General features: G+C 42.5%; 1 protein-coding gene across 3 annotated transcripts; it reads left to right on the top strand.

The window, feature by feature from the left end:
- Positions 1–1,482: 1,482 nt before the first annotated feature.
- yju2b (YJU2 splicing factor homolog B) lies at positions 1,483–22,192 on the top strand. Of its 3 annotated transcripts, none has more exons than XM_073069332.1 (10): positions 1,483–1,719; positions 2,700–2,758; positions 7,995–8,048; positions 9,195–9,277; positions 9,594–9,649; positions 14,416–14,476; positions 15,123–15,265; positions 17,192–17,364; positions 18,728–18,866; positions 21,658–22,192. In XM_073069332.1, exons 2-10 carry the CDS (start codon positions 2,756–2,758, stop codon positions 22,110–22,112), a joined length of 1,167 nt encoding a protein of 388 aa, XP_072925433.1. In that variant the 5' UTR covers positions 1,483–1,719; positions 2,700–2,755; the 3' UTR covers positions 22,113–22,192. The 3 variants fall into 3 exon arrangements, with proteins under 3 accessions (XP_072925433.1, XP_072925434.1, XP_072925435.1); XM_073069333.1 differs by lacking the exon at positions 1,483–1,719 and adding an exon at positions 1,753–2,138; XM_073069334.1 differs by lacking the exon at positions 1,483–1,719 and adding an exon at positions 1,799–1,866.
- Positions 22,193–24,767: the final 2,575 nt, after the last annotated feature.

Raw genomic sequence — 24,767 nt, 5'->3', positions numbered from 1 at the left:
CCTCGGTAGAGATCGTTAACAGCACCAAATTTCTTGGTGTTCACCTAGCAAAGAATCTCACCTGGTCCCTCAACACCAGCTCCATAGCAAAGAACGCCCAGCAGCGCCTCTACTTTCTGCGAAGGCTGAGGAAAGTCCATCTCCCACCCCCCATCCTCATCACATTCTACAGGGGTTGTATTGAGAGCATCCTGAGCAGCTGCATCACTGCCTGGTTCAGAAATTGCACCATCTCGGATCGCAAGACCCTGCAGCGGATAGTGAGGTCAGCTAAGAAGATCATCAGGGTCTCTCTTCCCACCATCACGGACATTTACACTACACGCTGCATCCGCAATGCAAACAGCATTATGAAGGACCCCATGCACTCCTCATACAATCTCTTCTCCCTCCTGCTGTCTGGGAAAAGGCACCGAAGCATTCGGGCTCTCACGACCAGACTATGTAACAGTTTCTTCCCCCAAGCTATCAGACTCCTCAATACCCAGTGCCTGGCCTGACACCTTGCCCTATTGTCCTGTTTATTATTTATTGTAATGCCTGCACTCTTTTGTGCACTTTATGCAGTCCTGGTTTGGTCTGTAGACTAGTGTAGTTGTGTGTTTTTTTTTCTCTGTGTTGTTTTTTTTACGTAGTTCAGTCTAGTTTTTGTAATGTGTCATGTAACACCATGGTCCTGAAAAAGTTCTCATTTTTACTATGTATTATACCAGCAGTTATGGTCAAAATGACAATAAAAGTGATGACTTGACTTTGCGAACTGATTTCTGAATGGATAGTAAACCCATGAACACTACCTCACTACTCTATTCTTTTTTTGCACTACTTATTTTTATATATACATATACACACACACACACTGTAATTCAGTCTTTCTGCTCTATTATCATGTATTGTATTGTACCGCTGCAGCAATGTTAACAAATTGCACAATATATGCTGGTGATATTAAACCTGATTCTGATTCTTTATCAAATGTCATCTACAGTAACAAGGAGGCAAAAGGTCAGATGGAATAAAATACGGGAAGTTCTGTACATAAGTAGAACCAGTAGAAATGCTTGAAACTTTTTAAATTATAAGATTAGAAAATATTAATTTACAAAGTTGCCCTTACCTAAAAGCTACTTGTTATAATAGTCAGTGCAGCAAAAATTATCTGTGATGTACAGATGACCTATGAAAATGGATTGGGTGAGCTTGGCTGGAGTTGAGATGACTGGCAGGTGATCTCATTGAAGCGTAAATAGTTCTTAAGGGCTCTTGTTGAGACTAGAACAGAATATCAAAATAATAAATCCCGAAGAAGAGTCTCGGCATCAAACGTTGACTATTCATTTCCATGACCTGCTGAATTCCTCCAGCATTTTGTGTGTGTTGCTCAGAATAATGTTGATCAGGGCTAAAATGAAGAGAATTTTATTCAGGGGTGGCGCATTATTCAGAATTCTCCGTTCCAAAGGGCCGTGGAAGCTCTGTCGCTTCCAGCCTCTCGAAGGTTGCCCTCGTTCTTCTCCGTACCCGCCCTTGTGCAGGTGGCGACTGCCCTCTCTCTCCACGGTTGTTCCGCTGAACATTTCCAGCACTCGCCGGTCCGATTTCAGATTTTCAGCGTTTGTTTTAATGAGGGAGGCGGGCGGTTCGACGGCGCAGCCGCCAGGCCGACTGGTTGCCGGGGAGCGCACGCCTGCGCAGTGAGCAGCTGCGCGCGAGCTCAAGGTAAAGTTGCGGCTCTTCCGCTGGCGGGTTACTGTGGAAACCGGGCCTGTGTTGGACCCCGACCCGCGTCCATCGACCCTCGGTCGCTTCATTTCCCTGCCCCTGTCTGAGGGAGAGAGTCAGCAATTGAACTCGGGCATATCAGGGGTGATCTTTAACCCGAGGCCTGGGCGGTTCATCGTGGCGTCTCTAGATCATGTGTCTTAACACTGCCCCTCGCCTACTCGGAGGTCAAGGGTTATGACCCCTTCCCCCTTCCAAATTTTGGATCATGCCCCTTCTCGTGGCTCGAGTTCTCTTCCATTTTCCACTATCCTGCTCGCTCTTTATCAGGCAGCAATCGGTGACCACAACTTATGGTTTTGAGCAGTGGTGGACAGCACATTTAGAAGGGGACGGAGAGTAGGAAGATCAGGCTGGTGGGTTGAGGTGGTGATTGGGGTACTGGATATGTTGGCATTCCCAGTTCACCCTCCTTGTTCCCACCTATTTTCCTCAGACAGCCAGCACACCCCTCAATCCTCTCCTGACAGCCTGTAACCTTTACCATTGCCTGAACAGCAACGTCCCCTCCACCTTGTCACCATCATCTTCCTAAGCTACCCTCTCCCTCAATAGAGGACATGCAACCCAAAATAATCTGACAGGCATTAGTCAAGAGTAAACCACTCAGCCTTTTTTCTTATTCTATGATTCAGTAAGATCATGGTCAATCATTTGCCCGTATAACATTTTCCTTCACTAGCTATATGCCTTTTCATTTCCGCTATTATTAACAAATTTATTGATCGCTTTCCTGATTACACCCAGTGACAGCCCTCCTGGGATCCCTGAGAAGTTCCCTCTCCCACTCTTGATCAACTTCCACATCCCTATCTTATGAGGTTGTTTCTCTTTGCTGGACTGTTCAAAGGAAGCTGAAAGAATATGAGTATGATGCACCAGGAATGTGCACTTACTGTCTCTTTCTGTTTGTTCAGTGTGTTTGACTGTGGAAGGATCCATTGGAGTTGGATTAAGAGCTCCGGAATAAACAATGGTGAGTCTGTTGACAGGGTTTAATATTTTGAGAGTGATTGGGAATTTATTGTGGTCTGGCAATACTTGTTTGGTATAGAAACTGGACAAAGACTGAGACTGTAAGAGGTGATGATGCATAGCCAGGGACTTTCTCTTTGAGTACTGTGTTCTATCTCCTTCCAAATCTAACTATCCCATTTTTTTTTACCTTAATGGTGTTTGGGTGAATACTCAAGATTACAACCTGTGAAGCCATTAACTACTGTATCAGTGAAATATGGATAGAAATTGCAGTATTTCCTGACAAAATAGGAGGCTATTTTGCTCCACTGACTACGATGGTTCAGAGCAATCTTTTTCCATACTGTTTTTCCTTGCAATCTATTCTTGAATTCCCGTCAGTCCTCCCAGATTGCATTAAGGGTAAATTCGTGGCAATTTAACATACCAACCAGTATAGTCGGCCCTCCTTATCTGCGGGGGATTGGTTCCGGGACCCCCTGCGGATACGACAAAACGCGGATGCTCAAGTCCCTTATATAAAATGGCGTAGTGTTTGCATATAACATACTTTAAATCATCTCTAGGTTACTTATAATACCTAATACGATATAAATGCTATGTAAATAGTTGTTATACTGTTGTTTAGGGAATAATGACAAAAAAAAGTCTGTACACGAGATGCGAGGCGAACAATGCTCAAACAACGAGTGCTGGAGAGAGAACTTGGGGGTTTTCCCAATCCGCGGTTGGTTGAATCCGCGCATGCAGAACCAGCAGATAAGGAGCGCTGACTGTATCTTTTGAGAAACTGGAACTCTGGAGGAAAAGGGAGAACGTGTAAACCCCACACAGATGGCACCAGAAGTTAGAAGTGAACCTTGATCTCTGCAGTCGCGAAACAACTGCTCTTTTACTCCTCCACTATGCCAGACTAAATTCTGTGTTGTTGAAAGTTGGAATCACATTACAAGGTTTTAAACTGTAAGAACTTTGCCAGTGCACAGTCGGAGACATCTACTTCCTGCATTAACATGATGGAATTAACTCCTGTCTCAGATCCTGGACCCACTGCAATTTGTCTATTGCCACAATAGGTCTATGACAGATGTGATCTCATTGGCTCTTCATGTGGCCTTGGATCATCTGGACAATATATGTACCTATGGAAGAATACTCTTCATTGACTACAGGTCAGCATTTAACACCATCATTCCTACAGTTCTGATTGAAAAGCTCCAAAACCAGGTCCTTTGTACCTCCCTCTGCAACTGGATCCTCAAATTCCTAACCAGAAGATCACAATCTGTGCAGATCGGAAATAACTTCCCCCCTTCATCGACAATCAACACTGTCACACCTCAGGGATGTGTGCTTAGTCCATTGTTCTACTCTCTCTACAACCATGACTGTGTAGCTAGGTATAGCTCAAATACCATGTATAAATTTGCTGATGATACAACTATAGTTGACAGAATTTCAGATGGTGATGAGAGGGTGTACAGGAGCGAGATATATCAGCTAGTTGAGTGGTATCACAGCAACAGCCATGTACTCAATGTCAATAAGACCAAAGAACTGATCATGGGCTTCAGAAATGGTACTATGGGGGAACACCAGTCCTAATAAAAGGATCAGAAGTGGAAAGAGTAAGCAATTTCAAGTTCTTGGGTGTCTGTGGAGCTACCCTGGATTCAACATATGATGCTGCTACAAAGAAGGCACAACAGAGGCAATATCTCATTACATATTTCATCACAGACACACGCAAATTCTACAGATGTACCATGGTGAGCATTCTAACTGGCTGGATCACTAGTATGGTGGGGGGTTGGCTACTGCACAGGATCGAAATCAGCTGCAGAGTTGTAAACTTACTCTGCTCCATCTTAGGCACTGGCCTCTGTAGTGTCCAGGACATCTTGAAGGAGCAATGCCCCAGAAAGGTGCCGTCCATCATAAAGAACCCTATCACCAGCACTGCCTTGTTCTTATTGCTACCATTGGGTAGGAGGTACAGAAGCCCTAAGGCACACGCTCAATGATTCAGGAACAGCTTCTTCCCCTTTGCCATCCGATTTCTGAATCGATATTGAACCATGAACATCATCTCACTACTTTTTATTTCTATTTTTGCACCTCTTATTTAATTTAACTATTTTATATGTTTTTAATATAATTCATGTTTTTCTATTATAATGTATTGCATCAACATGCTGCGCCAAGACAATAAATTTAATGACACATGCCAGTGATATTAAGTCTGATTCTAATTCTGATACGCGCGTCCCTCTGCCCCTCTATCCGTTCCTCAAACTTGTTTGAGCTCCTTTGTTACTGGTTGCAAAGAGGTTGCTCAAGGATGGATTGATTTCTGCAAAAGTTAACATTCTGAATAGGAGGAATAAAAACAACAGAAAGTGTAACCAATTCTTTGTCAATAGAAACACAGGAATTGAGAAAGATTTAATATATACTAATGGTCACATTCTCATCCTGGTGATAGGTTTCAGATGGAAAACTGAGCTCTTCAGTTACTGCTGATCTTTCCAAAGACTTTACTGTTTTTATTTCAGACTAAAAAAACTTTGCATTGAGGGAAGGTGTTTCCCTAAGGCATTGGTATGGCATATTATCTATTCATGTTTTGGAGAGTGGCCTTGGATACTTGGGAGTAGTGAGAGGAGAAGCCTCAGCAGAAGTCCGTACTGCTGATAAATTTACAGAACAGCTAACACCCAGAGCAAGGAACTGAGTGGGCTCAGTAGTTCAAAGGTTCGTTTATTATCAAAGCATGAATCCATGTAAACTCTGAAATTTGTATTTCTCCAGATAGCCACAAAACAAAGAGAACATGAAAGTCAGAGAGAAACATCAAACCCACACCCCACTGTACAAAAAAGAACAGCCTCCTGATTCATCAACCTCCCCCCCACCCCCCCCACCAAACATTCCCATGTCCCCGGACAAAACTGAATAGCAACATCGGCCCCCAAAAAACAACCACTTCCCCGCACAAAAAACTAGCAGAACATCAATCCCCAAACAACCTCCCCTTGCACAACAAAACGGGAAAGGAATGGGCGGTAAAAATAGAACACAGAAATAAAAGCCATAAGTCTGAAAAAGTCCATAAATGCAATAGTCCAATTCATAAATGCAGAACCATGATACCATCATACTATATCATCGACATTCATCAAAAGAGAGGAACACCACACGAGGCAGAGGCCTACCTGCCTGCCACAGCAATAAGCCACTCACAGATTCCAGTAGCAATCAAAAGGCAGGCAGTCGCCACTGAACTCTTGCTTGCCTTCCACGTTCTATTTTTCTAAGCTCCATGTACCTATCCAAAAGTCTCTTAAAAGACCCTATCATATCCGCCTCCACCACCGTTGCCGTCAGCCCATTCCACGCACTTACCACTCTGAGTAAAAAACTTACCCTGATATCTCCTCTGTACCTACTCCCCAGCACTTTAAACCTGTGTCCTCTTGTAGCAACCATTTCAGCCCTGGGAAAAAGCCTCTGACTATCCACACAATCAATGCCTCTCATCATCTTACACCTCTATCAGGTCACCTCTCATCCTCTGTCACTCCAAGGAGAAAAGGCTGAGTTCACTCAACCTATTCTCATAAGGTATGCTCCCCAATCCAGGCAACATCCTTGTAAACACAAAGTACGCCGCAGATGCTGGGATCAAAGCAACACGTACAACAAGCTGGAGGAACTCAACAGGTCGGGCAGCATCCGTGGAAATGAACAGTCAACATTTCGGGCCGAGACCCTTCGTCAGGAAATCTCCTCTGCACCCTTTCTATGGCTCACAACTGAGGCGACCACAACTGAGAACAGTACTCTAAGAGGGGTCTGACCAGGTCCTATATAGCTGCAACATTACCTCTCGGCTCCTAAATTCAATTCCACAATTGATGAAGGCCAATACACCATACGCCTTCTTAACCACAGAGTCAACCTGCTCAGCTGCTTTAAGTGTCCTATGGACTCGGACCCCAAGATCCCTCTGATCCTCCACACTGCCAAGAATCTTACCATTAATACTATATTCTGCCATCATATTTGACCTACCAAAATGAATCACCTAACACTTATCTGGGTTGAACTCCATCTGCCACCTCTCAGCCCAGTTTTGCATCCTATCAATGTCCCTCTGTAACCTCTGACAGCTCTCCACACCATCCACAACACCTCCAACCTTTGTGTCATCACCACAGCATCTCAAACCTTTGTGTCATCACAACACCTCCAACCTTTGTGTAATCAAGTACATGTCATGGGAGTACATGGAAGATCGAAAGCAGGGAGCTGGCTGTGTGCCCAGAGACCCAAGTTCTTTTGGGCACAGAGCTCGGAAAAGGCAGTGCAACAGACTTTTAACACCATAAATCAATGAGTTGTTTTGTTATGTCTTCCCTCTCACTGCGAAATGGGGACACCTCTTTTTCCCTTATTAGGGAGACAGAGAGCCTGTGGTATGTCAAATTACCGGGTAAATGAGTAGTCTTTGGGGTACTGCAAGTCTGTGCCTTTATTGATGCTTTGCTGCACACTTGGGTGCTCAGTGGAGGGTACAGATGCTTTTTGCTTTTGGGGGAGTCATCGCTTTGCTGCTGTTTATGCGTGGGAAGGGGAGCTGGGGGGGCTTTGGGGTTCTAACATTTAATTGTCATTCACTCTTTGGGGCACTCCTCTGTGTTTCATGGATGCTTGCGAAGAAAAAGAATTTCAGGATGTATATTGTATACATTTCTCTGACATTAAATTGAAACCTATTGAACAGCAGCTTGCGGCCCATCTCAAAGCTTCCAGACCATCCGAGTATGCACTCACTCCCATGAATCTTCTCAAAGCCAGCAAAGTGTTGGGTCACTCAAATGATCTCCAGGCTGTAAATCTCAGGTGCTCACCATCCCAGAAACATGTTTAAGGTGGAAAAACAGATTTAAAAGAAGTAAAAAGTTATTTTTGTGAGCTATCTGCAAGATGTCAACCAAGGGAGTATTGCACACTGGCCCCATGTTGACCTTGTTGATTACAGGGCAAGTATGGATAATATTGATTACTGTTCTTCTGGTGCTGTCTAAAAAAAAGCAGCTTTGAGATCCAGAGGGTGATCTTCCATATGGGACCTACATTCTCATGAATCAGTGCTTCTTGGAGGAAGGGAGGGGCATATTCAAAGGAAAAGGACCTTTTACTCATAATTCATTTTCTTTTCTCTTCTGCAGGGTGAACGGAAGGGTGTGAATAAATATTACCCACCCGACTTTGATCCTGCCAAGGTTAGTATTCATTGTGTATGGTGAAACACTGTTACCAGTGAGTGAAAATGGAAATTGTATCCACTAAAAAGTTGTGGAGTAATGCATAATACAATGATTTTTCTGTGTGTGTGTGTGTTAGCAACCTTAATCATAAGAACGTAATGGGTGCAGTCCTTAAAGCCTATCTGGGAGCTTTAGATTTTTTCCAATTCTGAGAGTTTCTGGGCTACAGCTCTTGTAAGTACATGGACAGCTGTGACTGTAACTGCACTCTGATGGTTTTGGGAGCGGCTTCTTTAGCCCAAATTGACCAGTACTTTGCTCCGAAGTCCCAGAGTTTTGGTTATTTTCACAAATATAGTAGAATCCTGAACATCTGGACAGTTCCCAAGTTTAGAGGCATTCAATCTGCCATTGAGTAACTGAAGTGGTTCCTAGCCTTAACCTTTTCCTATCTGATTCCTTTAACTTTTAATTCTTTCAGAGTGCAATAATATATCACTCACCAATTTGAGCTTATCTCAATAAGTAATCATTTGCTACCCTGTACTTTCTTAAAAAATCTCGCTTGAATCCAAAATGGCCTACCTCTTATCATGAATCTGGTCCCCGATATCTACAGGAAGCATTTTCAGTGTTAATGTGCCAATTTGTCTCAGAACCTTGCATTTTTCCATAAAATCTCATTATTCTGAACTCCAGTGAACACATGCACACTTCAAAGTTTTTCTCTTTTCAAAGTCTCTTTCTGATCAGAGAGTGGTGGGTGCCTGGTATTGTGGCAGAGGCAAATACATTAGAAGCTTTTAACAGACTTGTAGATACGCGCATGAATATGAGGAAGATGGAGGTATATGGACATTGTTAGGTAGGAGGGATTTGTTTTGGGGGGGAGGCGGTTTACTTTTTAGCTGGTTCGCACAAACAACATTGTGGGCAGGAGGGTCTGTTCCTGTGCTGTACTGTTCTGTGTTCTATGTTAACTATGCTGTACTGCCTCCAGGACAAGTATAGATAATATTGAACTCACAGCACATTGCAAGAGGGCTACTAAGCACTAAGAGGCAGGTTAAGTGGAAGAGTGGGAGTATTTACGTGATCTACGAATAAGCTTTGCCACATACTGTTCTTGTAGTTTCGTAATATGCCTTTTTAACCCAACAGCATGGCTCCCTCAACAAATACAGGAACAGTCACCCTCTCCGGGAAAGGGCCCGGAAACTCTCCCAAGGAATCCTCATCATCCGGTAAGTTTTTTATTCAAAGCTGTATGTTGTGCTCTATGAAGTGTATACGGGGGGGGGGTGGGGGGGGTGTAAATTTTGACCCAAGTACCACTAAGTTACAACAGACCCTGGTTGAAAGTTTAGTGGGTCTCTCCAGTGTTCATTCAGCAATAATTCCTGGTGTGGACGGCTTGCATTGTCTAATAGCCCGGCAGTGTTCACACTGTGACCTCTTGGTAGAGACATCAGATGGTGGCCTGCTCCTGTACAGCATCTTTCTGGTTTAGTTAAAATAATTTTGTGTTTTTCAATAACCAAATCATTCTCTTTCTCAAAGGTTTGAGATGCCATACAACATCTGGTGTGATGGTTGTGGAAAGCACATTGGAATGGGTAAGGAGGGTAAATTTTAATACATGAGAATTTCAGTTTCACTGCCAAGGCTGTTTTTATCATTCATCACTGATTTCCCACTATCAGGTGGCCTGTTTATGCCACTTGTGTCAAACATGTAAGACCATAACACAGAGGAGCAGAATTAGGGCATTCAGCCCATCGTGTCTTCTCCGCCATTCCATCATGGCTGATCCTGGATCCCACTCAACCCCATAGACCTGCCTTCTTGCTATATCCTTTGATGCCCTGACCAATCAGAAAAATATCAACTCCCACTTTAAGTATACCCATGGACTTGGACCTCCATCACAGTCTATGACAAAGCATTCCACAAATTCACCACTCTCTGGCTAAAACAAATTTCCTTCCTTCCTCCATTCTAAAAGGTCACCCCTCAATTTTGAGACTGTGCCCTCTAGATCTGGATACCCCCACCATAGGATCTACATCAAACCTATCTAGTCCTTTCAAGATTTGGTAGGTTTCAAAGAGATTCTCCCCCCACCCCTCCACATTCTTCTAAATTCCAAGGAGTACAGGCCCAAAACTGCCAAATACTCCTCATATTTTAACCCATTCATTCCCGTAATCATCCTCATGAACCTCCTCTGGACTCTCCAAAGACAACACATCCTTTCTGAGATAGGTGGCCCAAAACTGTTGACTATACTAGTGTCTTATAAAGCCTCAGCATTATCTCCTTGCTTTTATATTCTATTCCCCTTAACATAAATGCCAACATTGCATTTGCCTTCTTTACCACAGACTCAACCTGTAAATTGACCTTCTGGGAGTCTTGCATGAAGATTTCTAAGTCTCTCTCTAACCTCTGAAATTTGAACCTTCTCCCCATTTAGATAATAGATTATTATCTAATAGATTATTGTTTTTTTTCCCCAAAATGCGTTATCATACATTTCCCAACACTGTGTTCCATCTGCCATTTTTTGCCCATTCTTCTAATTTGCCCAAGTCCTACTGCAATCACATTACTTCCGCAGCATTACCTACCTCTCAACCTATCTTCATATCATTCGCAAACCCATCAATTCCATTATCCAAATCATTGACCAACAATGTGAAAAGTAGCGGTCCCAATATTGACCCCTGAGGAACACTACTAGTCACTGGCAGCCAACCAGAAAAGGCCCCCTTTATTCCCACTCACTGCCTCCTGCCTGTCAGCCATTCCTCTATCCACGCCAGTATCTTTCCTGTTACACTATAGGATTTTATCTTGTGAAACAGCCTCATGTATGGCACTTTATCAAATACCTTCTGAAAATCCAAGAAAGTGGCATCCACTGCCTCTCCTTTGTCCACCCTGCTCATTACTTCCTCGAAGAACTCTTAACAGATTTGTCAGGCAAGATTTCCCTTTACAGAAACCGAGCTAACTTTGACTTATTTTATCCCAAAACGTCATCCTTAATAATAGACTCCAACACTTTCCCAACTATGGAGGTTAAGCTAGCTTGCCTATAATTGCCTTCCTTTTGCTTTCCTCCCTTCTTAAAGAGTGGAGTGACATTTGCAATCTTCCAGTCATCTGGGACCATGCCAGAATCAGGTGATTCTTGAAGGATCATGCAATGCATCGTTTTTCTCTTCAGCATCCTCTCTCAAGTTCTGGGATGTAGTCCATCTGGTCCAGGTGACTTATCCACCTTAAGACCTTCGAGTTTGCTTAGCACTTTTTCCTTTGTAAAAGCAATGGCACTCACTCCTGCTCCCTGACACTCATGGACCTCGAGCACACTGCTGGTGTCTTCTACAGTGAAGACTGATGCAAAGTACTTATTAAGTTCATCTGCCATTTCATTGTTCCCTATTACTACCTCACCTGCATCATTTTCCAGTGGTCTAATATCAACTTTCATCTCCCTTTTACTCCTTATATAACTGAAAAAACTTTTGGTATCCTGCTTTATATTATTGACTAGTCTGCCCTCATATTTCATCTTTTCCCTTCTTGTAGCTTTTTTAGTTGCCTTTTGTTGGATTTTGAAAGCTTCCCAATCATCCAACTTCCCATTCACTTTTGCTACATTAGATGCCCTTTCCTTGGCTTTTATGCAGTCCTTAACTTCCCTTGTCAGCCACAGTTGCGTACCCCTGCCATTTGAGAACAACTTCTTCAGTGGGACATATCAATCCTGCTCCTTGTGAACTATTCCCAGAAACCCGAGATACCTGTGCTCTGCTGTCATTCCCACCAATATCCTCCTCCAATCCATGTGAGCAAGCTCCTCTCTCATGCCTCTGTAATTCCCTTTATCCCACTGTGCCAATAGGCTGGTCCTGGACTTTTTTCCACTTGGCATAATTAACTTATTATTTAATTATTTATGGTTTTATATTGCTATATTTCTACACTATTCTTGATTGGTGCGACTGTAATGAAACCCAATTTCCTCGGGAAAGTATGTCTGTCTGTCTGTGATACTGATACATGTGACTTAGGCTTATCCCTTTCAAATTGCTGTATGAATTCAATCATGATCACTGTCTCCTAAGTGTTCCTTTACATTAAGCTCCCAAATAAAATCTGGGTTATTAGACAACACCCAATCTAAGAAAGCCTTTTACCAAGTAGGCTCAAGCACAAGCTGCTTTAAATAGCTATCACCAAGGTCTTCAAAAAATTCCCTCTTTTGCGATCCAACACCAACCTAATTTTCCCAATCCCCTTGCATATTGAAGCTCCCATTACAATTGTGACATTACCCTTATTACATGCCTTTTCCAGCTTCCTTTGCAATCTCAACCCTACATCCTGACTACTATCTGGAGGCCTGTATATGATTACCATAATGCTTTTTTTTACCCTTGCAGTTTCTTAACTCCACCCACAAAGATTCAACATTCTCTGACCCTGTGTCACCTCTTTCTAAAGATGTAATTCCATCTGTTACCCACAGAGACACACTACCGCCTATGCCTTCCTGCGTCCTTTCGTTACAAAGTATACCCTTTGATGTTAAGCTCCCAACTATGGACTTCTTTCAGCCACAACTCAGTCATCATACTGACCAATCTCTAATTGCACCACAAGTTTGTCCAACTTATTCCAAATGCTATGCGCATTTAAATACAGCACCTTCTGTCCTGCATTCTTCGCCCTTTTGAATTTTGCCTCTGTGGTACAATTTAACTCTTTGCTCTGTCTGCATTTGTACTTGTCCTTCCTTACAATCATATTACACCCATCATCTACTTGTAAACCTGCTGGCTCATCCTCAGCTCTATCATACTGGATCCCATCCCCCATGTCTTATTAGTTTAAACTACTCCCAACAGCTCTAGTAAGCCTGCCCCGTAAATGGGTCTTGATTCACAATAATGCAAAACTAGATGAGGATGGGAAATTTCTCTCCATAAAAGACATTAACGGTCCTTTCCGAATTCATGTCCAGTTGACATTACAGAAAAAATTCTAGGCTTAAATCCCTATCAGAAGGGTTTAATAGCCATCACTTATAATATGATCATGAAAATACAGCTAGGGATGTCAAATAAAATTAAGAATGAATGGGAAAAAGAACTTCAATTTCCCTTACCTACAGAGCAATGGGAGAAAATTTTACAGTTAGTTAACTCCTCTTCTATATGTGCCAAACACGCCCTAATACAACTCAAGGTGGTACACAGGGCCCATATGCCTAAGGATAAACTTGCTCGATTTTATTCCCACGTTAATCCAATCTGTGGTAGATGCCATTCTGAAGTAGCCTCTTTGACCCACATGTTTTGGTCTTGCCCTTGCTTGCAAAAATACTGGAAATATATTTTTGGTATCATTTCAACAGTTTTGAGTATTAATTTGCAACCTCATCCTATTACTGCAATTTTTGGCTTACCAATGGTGGATAACAGTTATTTATCCCCTTCAGCTCGGTGGATGATTGCATTTGTTACATTAATGGCTAGAAGATCCATTCTATTGAATTGGAAAGAAATTAATCCCCCAACTACATTTCAGTGGTTTTCCCAAACTATGTCTTGTCTGAGTTTAGAAAAAATCAGAAGTGTCATTTTTGACCCTTCAGTCAAATTTGAAGAAACCTGGAGACCATTTATTCAACATTTTCATGAGTTAAATTGACCTTTCCCGAACCGTTTTTCTTATCACCTTTAGTTATTTGGGTAGAGGTGCGGAGTTATTGACACTACTGGGTACACCTGATATGATACAATAGCCCATGTCGGTTAGGTTAGCTGTTGTTAGTTTGTTTTTTTTGGGGGGTTTATTTTTGTAAATACAGTATGAGTCTGGGAGGTTATTATATCTGTGTTATTAACTGTTTGTATTTGCATTCCAACCTTATTAATTATGTACTCTCAAGCTCTCTGTATTTGTTGTTTTTTTCTTTTGTTTGAAAATTAATAAAAAGATTTAAAAAGAAAAAAAAGAAAGACATTAATGAACCAGATCTGTTCATATCACCATCTTGTCAATGTAGGTGGAAGCATGTCAGTTGGATTATTATCCATTTATCACTGGCAATTAGTTCTGATAGCAGAATGAAATATGTTGAGATGCTGAGTGTGGCTGTCCAGAATAAAATACAGCTACATTTTCCAAGTCCAGTGGTGTCTTCTTCAGTTTCTAACCCTAATACCCAAAGGGTAATGGAATTGTGTAGAGAAAGCTTTACTCTGTGTCTGCCTTCTGCTACTGGATTCCTAAGATTGTTGGATGCAGCAGTGAAGCTTTCCTCTGGCTTTAGGCAGCTTTTGACAAATCTCTTTGTTGATTTCAGGTGTCCGGTACAATGCAGAGAAAAAGAAAGTTGGAAACTACTACACAACACCCATTTACAGGTACCAGCAGTGCTTCACCATTCGTTTGTTATTTGACCCAGCTGATCCACAACCATTTCAAGATGTGGTTCTTTCTGTCCTCTGTAAAGAAACCCTCATAAGCACAGCTGACCCTCTTCCTTGCCTTGTCTTGTATTGCCTCTATGCAGCAGTTTTGGCACTGATGAATTTGTACAGGAAAATGTTCATCAATTTTACAAGGAGGCATTTCAGTAATTATTGCTTAAATAAGAGTGACTTCATTTTCCTCAAGTCCTGTGTGATTCTGGTGTTTTAAGTCTTGCCTGTCATTTAACCATGAGTTGAATTAGATCTCAGTACACTGTCCTCCAGATTGTGAATGATTGACTGTAAGGTATGACTATGAACCCCTTTTAGTGATATGATTCATAGGGATTACATCCTTTCTAATATCTGCATACACTGTATCCAGTATTGTCCCCGATAAATATTCTTGCCTTGTTCTCTGTCAGCTTGTGGGCAAGATCAGTGTTCATCTATCCCTCTTCTCTATCACTCCTGTGGCGCAGACAGGAATTGTGTCCATGTATGTCTCAGTTTATCTTATTTGGGATGGTGGGGGGGGGGGGGGGTAAAGGGTCTTTAAGGCTGTGCTTTGGTAAGAATCCAACATTGGATATTGCAGATTTCGGATGAAGTGCCACTTGTGTGTAAACTACATTGAGATGCAGACTGACCCAGCGAACTGTGACTATGTGATTGTGAGCGGCGCCCGGCGGAAGGAAGAGCGCTGGGACATGAAGGACAATGAACAGATTTTAACAACTGGTTCGTAATCAAGGAGTTGCCAGTGGAGGGATATTGTTGGGGAGTGGGGGGGGGGGGGCGTGGTTGTGGTGGGAGAAGGTTGCAGGGTAATGGAAGCTGAGTACCCTGCAGATTATGAAGGGCTGGAAGCACATGCTGATGGCCGATCGGACAGGCTGGGATTGCACCGAAGCTCACTGTGAGGTGGGTGAGCATACACTTAAGTGTCAACATGTCACTTGATAGTGGCTCTCCAGTTGGCAGTTCCATGCTGAACTCCTATGCAACAGCATTTATTATCCTGTAACACACACAAAATGCCGGAGGAAATCAACAGGTCTGGCAGCGTCTTTTCTGGGGGGGGGGGGGATGTTTTGGGCCAAGACCTTTCATCAAGACTAGAAAGGAAAGAGGAAAGATTCAGAATAAGAAGGTGGGGGAAAGGAAGGCATACAAGATGGAAAGTGATAGGCGAGGAGAAAGGTGGGTGGGGAGGGGTGATGAAGTGAGAAGCTGGCAGGTGATGGGTAGAAGAGGGGAAAGGACAAAGAAGAAGGAATCTTGAGAGTGGACCATGTGTGAAAAGAAAGGAGAAGGGGGGTGATGGACAGCTGAGGAAAAGGGAAGGGGTAAGAGGAGAGCCAAAACAGAATGGAAAAAGAGGTAAGGGGAAGGAGGGGAGATATCACCAGAAGTTAGAGAAATCAATGTTTATGCCATCAGTTTGGAGACTATACAGACAATATGAGATGTTGATTTTCCAACCTGAAGATGGCCTCATCGTGACCATGGAGAAGACCATGGACCAACGTATCAGAATGGGAATGGGAAGTAGGATTAAAATTAGTGGCCACTGGGAAATCCTGCAATGGTGCTCGTCTTAATCCCTCCTTCATCTTATTTTGGCTTCTTCCCCCTTTCAATTCCTGAAGAAGGGTCTCAGCCCAAAACGTTGAGTGTTTACTCCTCTCCACAGATGCTACCTGAGTTCCTCCAGCATTTTGTGCGAAGAGCTCTGGATTTCCAGCATCTGTAGAATATCTTGTTTTTACTATCATGTGCCCTATCCACTATGCCCTTCCTTACTCAGGCTCCTCCAGGCATTAAAACCCTAGCTCCGGAGTAGCTTGACCTTTCATCAAAACTGGTGTCTTGATGAAAGGTCAAGCTAATGCCCATTTCCTCTGCTAAGTTTTTTGTGCTTTTGATGTGATAGACGCTTTGTATGGGGATGGGGGAGAAAACGGTTTAGCCAGAATTTAACGTCAGCAATTGTGCAGATATAAGGAGTGCATTGGCTAAAGCAGATTGGGGAAAATAGATTAAATGGTTTGCCAACTGACAAATTCGCTGATGTTTAAAGAAATATTTCAAATATTTCAGCCAATGTACATTTCATCAAAAAAAATCACAATAGACGTTAGGCACCTGTGGCAAGCTGGGGTGGTCAAAGATAATAAGTTCTAAAAAAAACTTAATTTACCAAAAATGTGTGGTTTGGCAGGGTATTAGAAAAGTTATAGGAAGTAGCAACAATTAACTGAAAAATGGAAGTACAGGTTATGAGAAGAAATGTTGTCGTTGTCGTTAGGTCACATCTGGAATTTCCACTTGGCGGACAATTTCCCTCCACACCGCTCTGACATTGGGAAATCGTACTCGGCAGGGTACAGCAGTGTATGTTCAAAGTTGAATCTGATAGAATTTTGGACTCTTTCAGGATAAAGTGGGAAAATAGCGCTGAGTTATGAGATTAGGTCTAATAATTAAAATATAGAGCAAGATGTTTCTGTATGGATGTTCTGCTTCAAATCTTGCTTTGCCTCTTACACCTGTGACGTATAATGGTTGGTTCTGTCCGTAAAGTTGGTATTTGAGATTTGGGTGAGTGTTGTGCTTTACGTTTTTTGACCATAAGGTGACTAAATGTAACCATTCATTCTTCAGAGCATGAAGAGAAGAAGAAGTTGGAAACGGATCCTATGTACAAGCTAGAACATGGAGTGGATGACCAGGAGAAGCTAAAGATTGCTATTCCCACCCTGTCCAATATCCAGGAAATGCAGAATGCATGGAAAGACGACTTTGCCATTAACAGCATGCTACGCAAGAAATTCCGGGTAGGGCAGACGATAAATATCAGAGTAAAAGCACTAGACTATGGCTCAGTATCTCTTTGCTCACCAGTACCCTTAACTGAGAGTTAACATAATTGTATGGTTATTAATTCCCCCAAGAAGTATGAGTCAGTCTGCAACTATCTCACCCACTCAATACCACCAGTTAATGTGCAAAATTTCCCCAACAAGGCTTCATCATTGAAGGTATTCCTCCTCTTTGACATCTTATCATATTAATGTAGGAAATCAGTGATATCTTATAATATTACTGTAGGAAATCAGTCAGTGTGTGTGAAGGTAGTCATGAAACCCAAAGCCAGCTATGTTAATTCTGTCAGTGCTATTTTCATAGAAACATAGAAAACCTACAGCACAATACAGGCCCTTCGGCCCACAAAGTTGTACCGAACATGTCCCTACCTTAGAAATTACTAGGCTTGCCTATAGCCCTCTATTTTTCTAAGCTCCATGTACCGATCCAAAAGTCTCTTACAAGACCCTATCATATCCGCCTCCTCCACCGTTGCCGGCAGCCCATTCCACACACTGACCACTCTCTGCATAAAAAACTTACCCCTGACATCTCCTCTGTACCTACTCCCAAGCACCTTAAACCTGTGCCCTCTTGTGGCAGCCATTTCAGCCCTGGGAAAAGCCTCTGACTATCCACACGATCAATGGCTCTCATTATCTTTTACATCTCTATCAGGTCACCTCTCATCTTCCATCGCTCCAAGGAGAAAAGGCTGAGTTCACTCAACCTACTCTCATAAGGCATGCTCCCCAATCCAGGCAACATCCTTGTAAATCTCCTCTGCACCCTTTCTACGGCTTCCGCATCCTTCCTGTAGTGAGGCGACCAGAACTGAGCACAGTACTCCAAGTGGGGTCTGACCAGGGTCCTATATAGCTGCAATATTACCTCTCGGCTCCTAAATTCAATTCCATGATTGATGAAGGCCAATACACCATATGCCTTCTTAATCACAGAGTCAACCTGCGCAGCTGCTTTGAGCATCCTATGGACTCGGACCCCAAGATCCCTCTGATCCTCCACACTGCCAAGAGTCTATTAATACTATATTCTGCCATCATATTTTCTTTCCAAGAAAGAGAAATGCTGGAAATACTCATAAGGTCAGGCAGCATCTGATAAAGGTCACTTACTAAAAATTTAATTCTACTTTTCTCTACAAAACTCCTTTCCCATCTGCTGAACATTTCAAGCATTGTCTGATATCCAGCATCAGCAGGATATTGCTTTTAATTTATCCTTTGTGTGCCTGTGAATCACAACACTTCAACAGCTTTGCTCCACTTACAAAGGAGTGCTGATTCCAGATCTGATCTACCTTACCTTTAGGATGAGAAGAAGATACTGAAAGAGGGGGAAGAGAAAGATGAAGCTCTTCGGAACAAAGCATGTCTCAGCATCCCGCTACTTGAGGAGTCTGAGGAAGATAAACACCTGGCTTCCCTCCTCAAATTACGTGCTCTAGACAGTAAGTTTGGGAGAAGGTGAACTACATTCAGCCAATGAATCAAACAGTACACAGTTAACGGCATGGGACTTAACAGAGTTGGTGCACAGAGAGATCTTGGGGTCCAAGTATATAGCTCCCTGAAAATGACCACTCAAGTTGATAGGTTGGTAGATGAAGTGTATGGCATGCTTGCCATAATTAGTTGAGGCAGTGAGTTCAAGAGTCAACAAGTTATGTTGCAGCTTTATAAAACTGTTTAGACCACATCTGGAGTATTGCATTCAGCTCTGGTCGTCCCATTATGGGGAGGATGTGAAAGCTTTGGAGAAGGTATAGAAGAGGTTTCCCAAGATGTTGCCCGGATCAAACGGCAGTTCTACAAGAAAAGGTTGGGAAAATTGTGTTGCTTTCTCTGGAGCAACAGGGGCTGAGGGAAGGTGTGATAGAAATATATAAAATTATGAGAGACACAGATAGAGTAGGCATCCGGTTTCTTTAACCTCTTTGCATATAAGGTGAAAACTTCAAAGAAGATTTACACAGAGAGTGATGTTTGCCTGAACACTTAGCCAGGAATGATGGAGGTGTTTAAGAGGCTTTTAAATAGGCATGTGAATACGTAAGGAATGGAAGAATATTAGGCATAGGACGTGGGAGCAAATTAGGCCATTTAGACCACCAAGTCTGCTCCACAATTCAATATTAACTCATTTATTATCCTTCTCAACCCCATTCTCCTGCCTTCTCCCTGTAACTTTTGACGCCCTTACAAATCAAGAACGTATCAACCTCTGCTTTAAACATACCCAATGACTTGCCCTCCACAGCTATCTGGGTAATAAGTTACACAGATTCACCACTGTCTGGCTGATGAAATTCCTTCTTATCACTTTTAAAGGAACATTCTTGCATTCTAAGACAGACTGGGTTCTCCTCACTGGGATTTAGAAGGAGGGTGAGGCAGGCTGAGTTCTACTCACTAGGGTTTAAAAGAATGATAAATAATTTTATTGAAGTACGTACGATTCTTGGAGTCAAGATAAGGGAAATGCTGAAGATGTTTCCTCATAGGAGTTCAAACGAATCATAACCTTCTAGGAGAATAAATTCTTCTTCAACTCAGTTTGAAATGGGAACCTCCACATTCTGGGATTGTGTGTGTTGTGTCCATGCTCAGTAAGTTTAGCTACTTTTGACTGACTGACTGCTCCCCTGGTCATAGAATCCTAATACACATGATCGGGGGAATACAAAGGAAATAAACTGAGAATATAGTTCAAAGTAATTTTTATTATCAAACTGTATATATGTCACCAATTACAACCCTGAGATTTATTTTCTTGTGAGCATACTCAATAAATCTATAGAATAATGACTGTTACAGAATCAATGGAAGTCTGCCCAACCAGGGCATTAAACCAGACAGCAAAATGTGCAAAGCCAAAAGAAGCAATAAATATGAAGAACATGAGATGAAGATGAAGAGACCCATTTAAGACTAGGATGAGGAAGAATTTCTTCTCTAAAGACTGAGAATCTTTGGAACTTGCCACAGAGAGCTGTTGAGGCCAGGACTGAGTCCTTGCGGAAATTTAAGGTGGAGATGGGCTTCTAATCAGTAAGGCATTTGAGAGTTATGGGGAGAGAGCAGGAAAGAGGACTTGAGGAATGTTGGAACAGCTGCAGTCTTATTCCACAACAGAGCTGGCTAGAGTTGGATGCCCTGCTCCTATTCTGACCTCAATGGTCTCCACAACCCCCACCTTAACCCTGGAAACCAAGTCTAGTAATTTAGATCTTTCCTCCTCTACCAAAAGAATGGCTCCAAACTGACCAATCAAATACCTGGAGGTTTGCAGAAGGTCTCCTTCTTAGCCTGGTGCTAAGAGTGGATGACTTGAACATAAATGTGAGCTGCAACTTATGCACAAATTTGGAATCTGTAGTCACCAAGTAAATAATCTCAAGTTACAACAAGCAGAGTACACTCCTCAAAACACAGCAGCTAAGGCTAGAAGGGTGGCAAGGAATGGTAGCTGAGGGGATCAGTGCCAGACATGGAAGCAATATTAGTGGAGACTGGTTGATGGTGGCTACAATGTCTTGGACAAAGTCAAAAGCCAGAGTGGATTTTTCTACAGAGTGACTTGGATCCCCCCCCAAAAAAAAATGAGATTGCTGCTATTGACATGGCCTGCAGGACAGGGGTTCCCAACCTTTTTTTTATGCCATGGACCCTTACCATTAATCGAGGGGTCTGTGGACCCCAGGTTGGGAATCCCTGCTGTAAGAGATTAAATGTTTGGCAAAATGAAAACTGGAGGAAATGGATCACCTGTTTTAGTTTCTGAGTGGGTGGGAAATGCTGCCACAAAGGCTTGATCATACAATGCTTGGGTCCTAGGCTGTGCTAAGTTCGCTGCGTTGAGCAGTCTATACAAATAAGCAACGCAAGGTCTCTATAACTTTCGGGATCCCTACACTAATCAATTGTTGTCCAGTTATCAGCTGGAACCTACAGTTTTTTTTTATTCATACAAGGGATGTGGTCTTCACAGGTTAAGGCAGCATTTAATTGCCCATCTGCGATTGCCCCTGAGAAGGTGGTGAGCTGCCTTCTTGAACCACTGCAGTCCTTGAGATGTGGGTAAGCCCACAAAGGGTGAGGATTGAGAACCCAATATCTTCACAATAACCTCACAGCTGATTCTTGCTGCCTAAACTCATGTGAGTAGAATGATCCCTTGTGTAAAGTGCGATTATTGTGGAACAAGTTATACCAGTGACTCTGACTGTGTTTCCTATGCAGCTTATGAAGACAGGCAGAGGTTGAAACGGAAGGAGATCACTTCGAGGTCCTGGTTTTCGGCTCCCCAGGCCGTATCAAGAGAGAAGACTGGAGATGTGTTGAAGAAACTAGGAGTGAGCAAAATATCAACAACCAAATCTGTAAATAGCCCAAGTGCAATTGTTGCTAGTGACTTGGGAATAATCCGAAAGAGATCGGCAGAGTTTTCAGTGAACCAGAAGGAGCAGCCAAACTTGATCAGCAAGGATACACAGACCACGGTGGAGACGGGGAATGGAAATGATCAAAGGAGTTTAATTTCAGACTGTATGGGTGAAGAGAGAAGCACCAGTGTTAAAGGGGAAGATGATTCTCTCCCACAATCTGAGGTTGTGAGGGACACAGATCAAGATGTCAGTGCCAACTCACTTGTTGCTGATTACTCTGATTCCAACTCAGATGCAGACAGTTCCTGAGCTGTGCATGAATGTAAATAATGTATTGATGCTCCTGACTTTTTAATGTATTCCTGTGCAATAAATTAATACCAGAGAAATTCTGTGTGCCAAAGCTGATCTGTGAAGTTTGTCAGAGAGGCCAAAATTCCATTGTTTAGATAGATAGATAGATAGATAGATACTTTATTCATCCCCATGGGGAAATTCAACATTTTTTCCAATGTCCCATACACTTGTTTTAGCAAAACTAATTACATAAATTACTCAGTAAAAATATGATATGCATCTAAATCACTCTCTCAAAAAGCATTAATAATAGCTTTTAAAAAGTTCTTAAGTAGTTTACTTAGATACATTAAATACAATCAACCCTGGCACTTTAACATATCTTACTCCTGGCGGTTGAATTGTAAAGCCTAATGGCATTGGGGAGTATTGACCTCTTCATCCTGTCTGAGGAGCATTGCATCGATAGCAACTTGTCGCTGAAACTGCTTCTCTGTCTGGATGGTGCTATGTAGAGGATGTTCAGGGTTTTCCATAATTGACCTTAGCCTACTCAGCGCCCTTCGCTCAGCTACCGATGTTATACTCTCCAGTACTTTGCCCACGACAGAGCCCGCCTTCCTTACCAGCTTATTAAGACGTGAGGCGTCCCTCTTCTTAATGCTGCCTCCCCAACACGCCACCACAAAGAAGAGGGCGCTCTCCACAACTGACCTATAGAACATCTTCAGCATCTCACTACAGACATTGAATGACGCCAACCTTCTAAGGAAGTACAGTCGACTCTGTGCCTTCCTGCACAAGGCATCTGTGTTGGCAGTCCAGTCTAGCTTCTCGTCTAACTGTACTCCCAGATACTTGTAGGTCTTAACCTGCTCCACACATTCTCCATTAATGATCACTGGCTCCATATGAGGCCTAGGTCTCCTAAAGTCCACCACCATCTCCTTGGTCTTGGTGATATTGAGACGCAGGTAGTTTGAGTTGCACCATATCACAAAGTCCTGTATCAGTTTCCTATACTCCTCCTCCTGTCCATTCCTGACACACCCCACTATGGCCGTGTCATCAGCGAACTTCTGCACATGGCAGGACTCCGAGTTATATTGAGTTATAGTTTTGCAGGTTGCCTTCATAAAGTCAGGAACAAACTGGGAATATCGGAATAGCCAATTCACAGAATTATATCAAACTTGAAATACAAACAGGCCAACTGCTGTTAAATTTGATTGCATCCTTTAAGCAAACTTGCCCGATTTGTATAACCTTCTGCAAAGGTTCTGCATTCTGAGCTACTTAGCTCAACAACCACCCCGCACCCCCATGCCCCAGGAGCTGTGTTTCATTACAAAGTAAGGTTTCTCTGGAATTTGTTACTTCATTTAATAATTACTATTTACAGCCCTAGTTTTGTTCTTATTAAGAAGTGGAAATCTTTCAGTGACCAAGCTAACAAACTCATTACTAATGTTAAAGATTTCTGACAGATCAACCTATTTTTAGAATACAGAACAGAGGCCCAGTTTCCTATTAGTCATACTCTTTGTTCTGGTTAGCCTTTTGATTCTTTTTTTCTGTTTCTTGTCAAACATCAGTCAGGTCAAATGTAAAGAGCGCTATCAGATTTTTCCTAAACTGCTCCTATCTGATTACTGGGAAGGATGCAGTTCAGAGGAATTTTGGGAGTAGTGACTAGGCATGCAATTGAAAATGAGAGAAGGGAAAAGTAATACTAAATTGCTGAAGGAGAAACGTTTTCACAATACTTAACAGTTTATTTCTTTAAAACATTCCTATAGAACTAGTATGTATTACACAGTAGCCTTCTCCCAAAGGGCCTTTGCATAGATTACAATTTTAGTGCATCCTGGAGCACGGAGAGTGTGAGGGAGCAAGACTCAGGTGGCTAAAAGCAGAAACGTTTTGGTTGGTGCATAGGACCCATTTCTCTAAATTAATGTTTTTTTTGGCAGCAATTGAAGTATGTTTTCCTAATAACATGCTATAGAGCAGTCTTCTGATATTGGGTCTGAAGATACCAGCACCAAATGTTTCTTCCTGTACACAATAGAATCCCAGAAGGAAGTAATCCTGATGGCAGTTTGCTATAGCAGTGATGTTCCAAGACTGTTGGACTGCAGAGAAAGGGCCTTTTACATATTGGGACAAGACCTAGTGTTTGTTAATTTGACAAATAGATATTACATGAAATGGTGTCAGATGATTTCTTGTGGCGAGGATAGGGGAAAGTTTTCCTCACAAGAGCAGATGTACCAGATTAACCATTTCCTCCATCAAAAATGCAGCCCTGCTTACTATGACGTTCTGTGTCTGACCACTCAGTCTTCTCAGTGAAGCTCAGGTAGAACTTCTGAGCACACTTTGTACATTCCCTGCGATAATCACACATACAGAAAGGTGAGAAATGAGTATCCTCCTATGAGCAAATACGAGAAAAAATGTGGATGCTGGAAATCCAAGCAACACATGAAATGCTGTAGGAATTCAGCAGGTCAGGTCTCAGTCCGAAAAGTCGACTGTACTCTTTTCCATAGTTGCTGCCTGGTCTGCTGAGTTCCTCCAGCATTTTGTGTGTGATCCTGCTATGAACCTTAGCTTAGAGGTAGTGTGACAAACTGAACTCCCAATGGCAAACAAGAAAATCTG

This window comes from Hemitrygon akajei, chromosome 16 (genome assembly GCF_048418815.1).
Source record: "Hemitrygon akajei chromosome 16, sHemAka1.3, whole genome shotgun sequence".
Lineage (NCBI taxonomy): Eukaryota > Metazoa > Chordata > Chondrichthyes > Myliobatiformes > Dasyatidae > Hemitrygon > Hemitrygon akajei.
The sequence above is the reverse complement of the archived record's forward strand: the minus strand, read 5'-3'. Positions and strand labels throughout refer to the sequence as shown.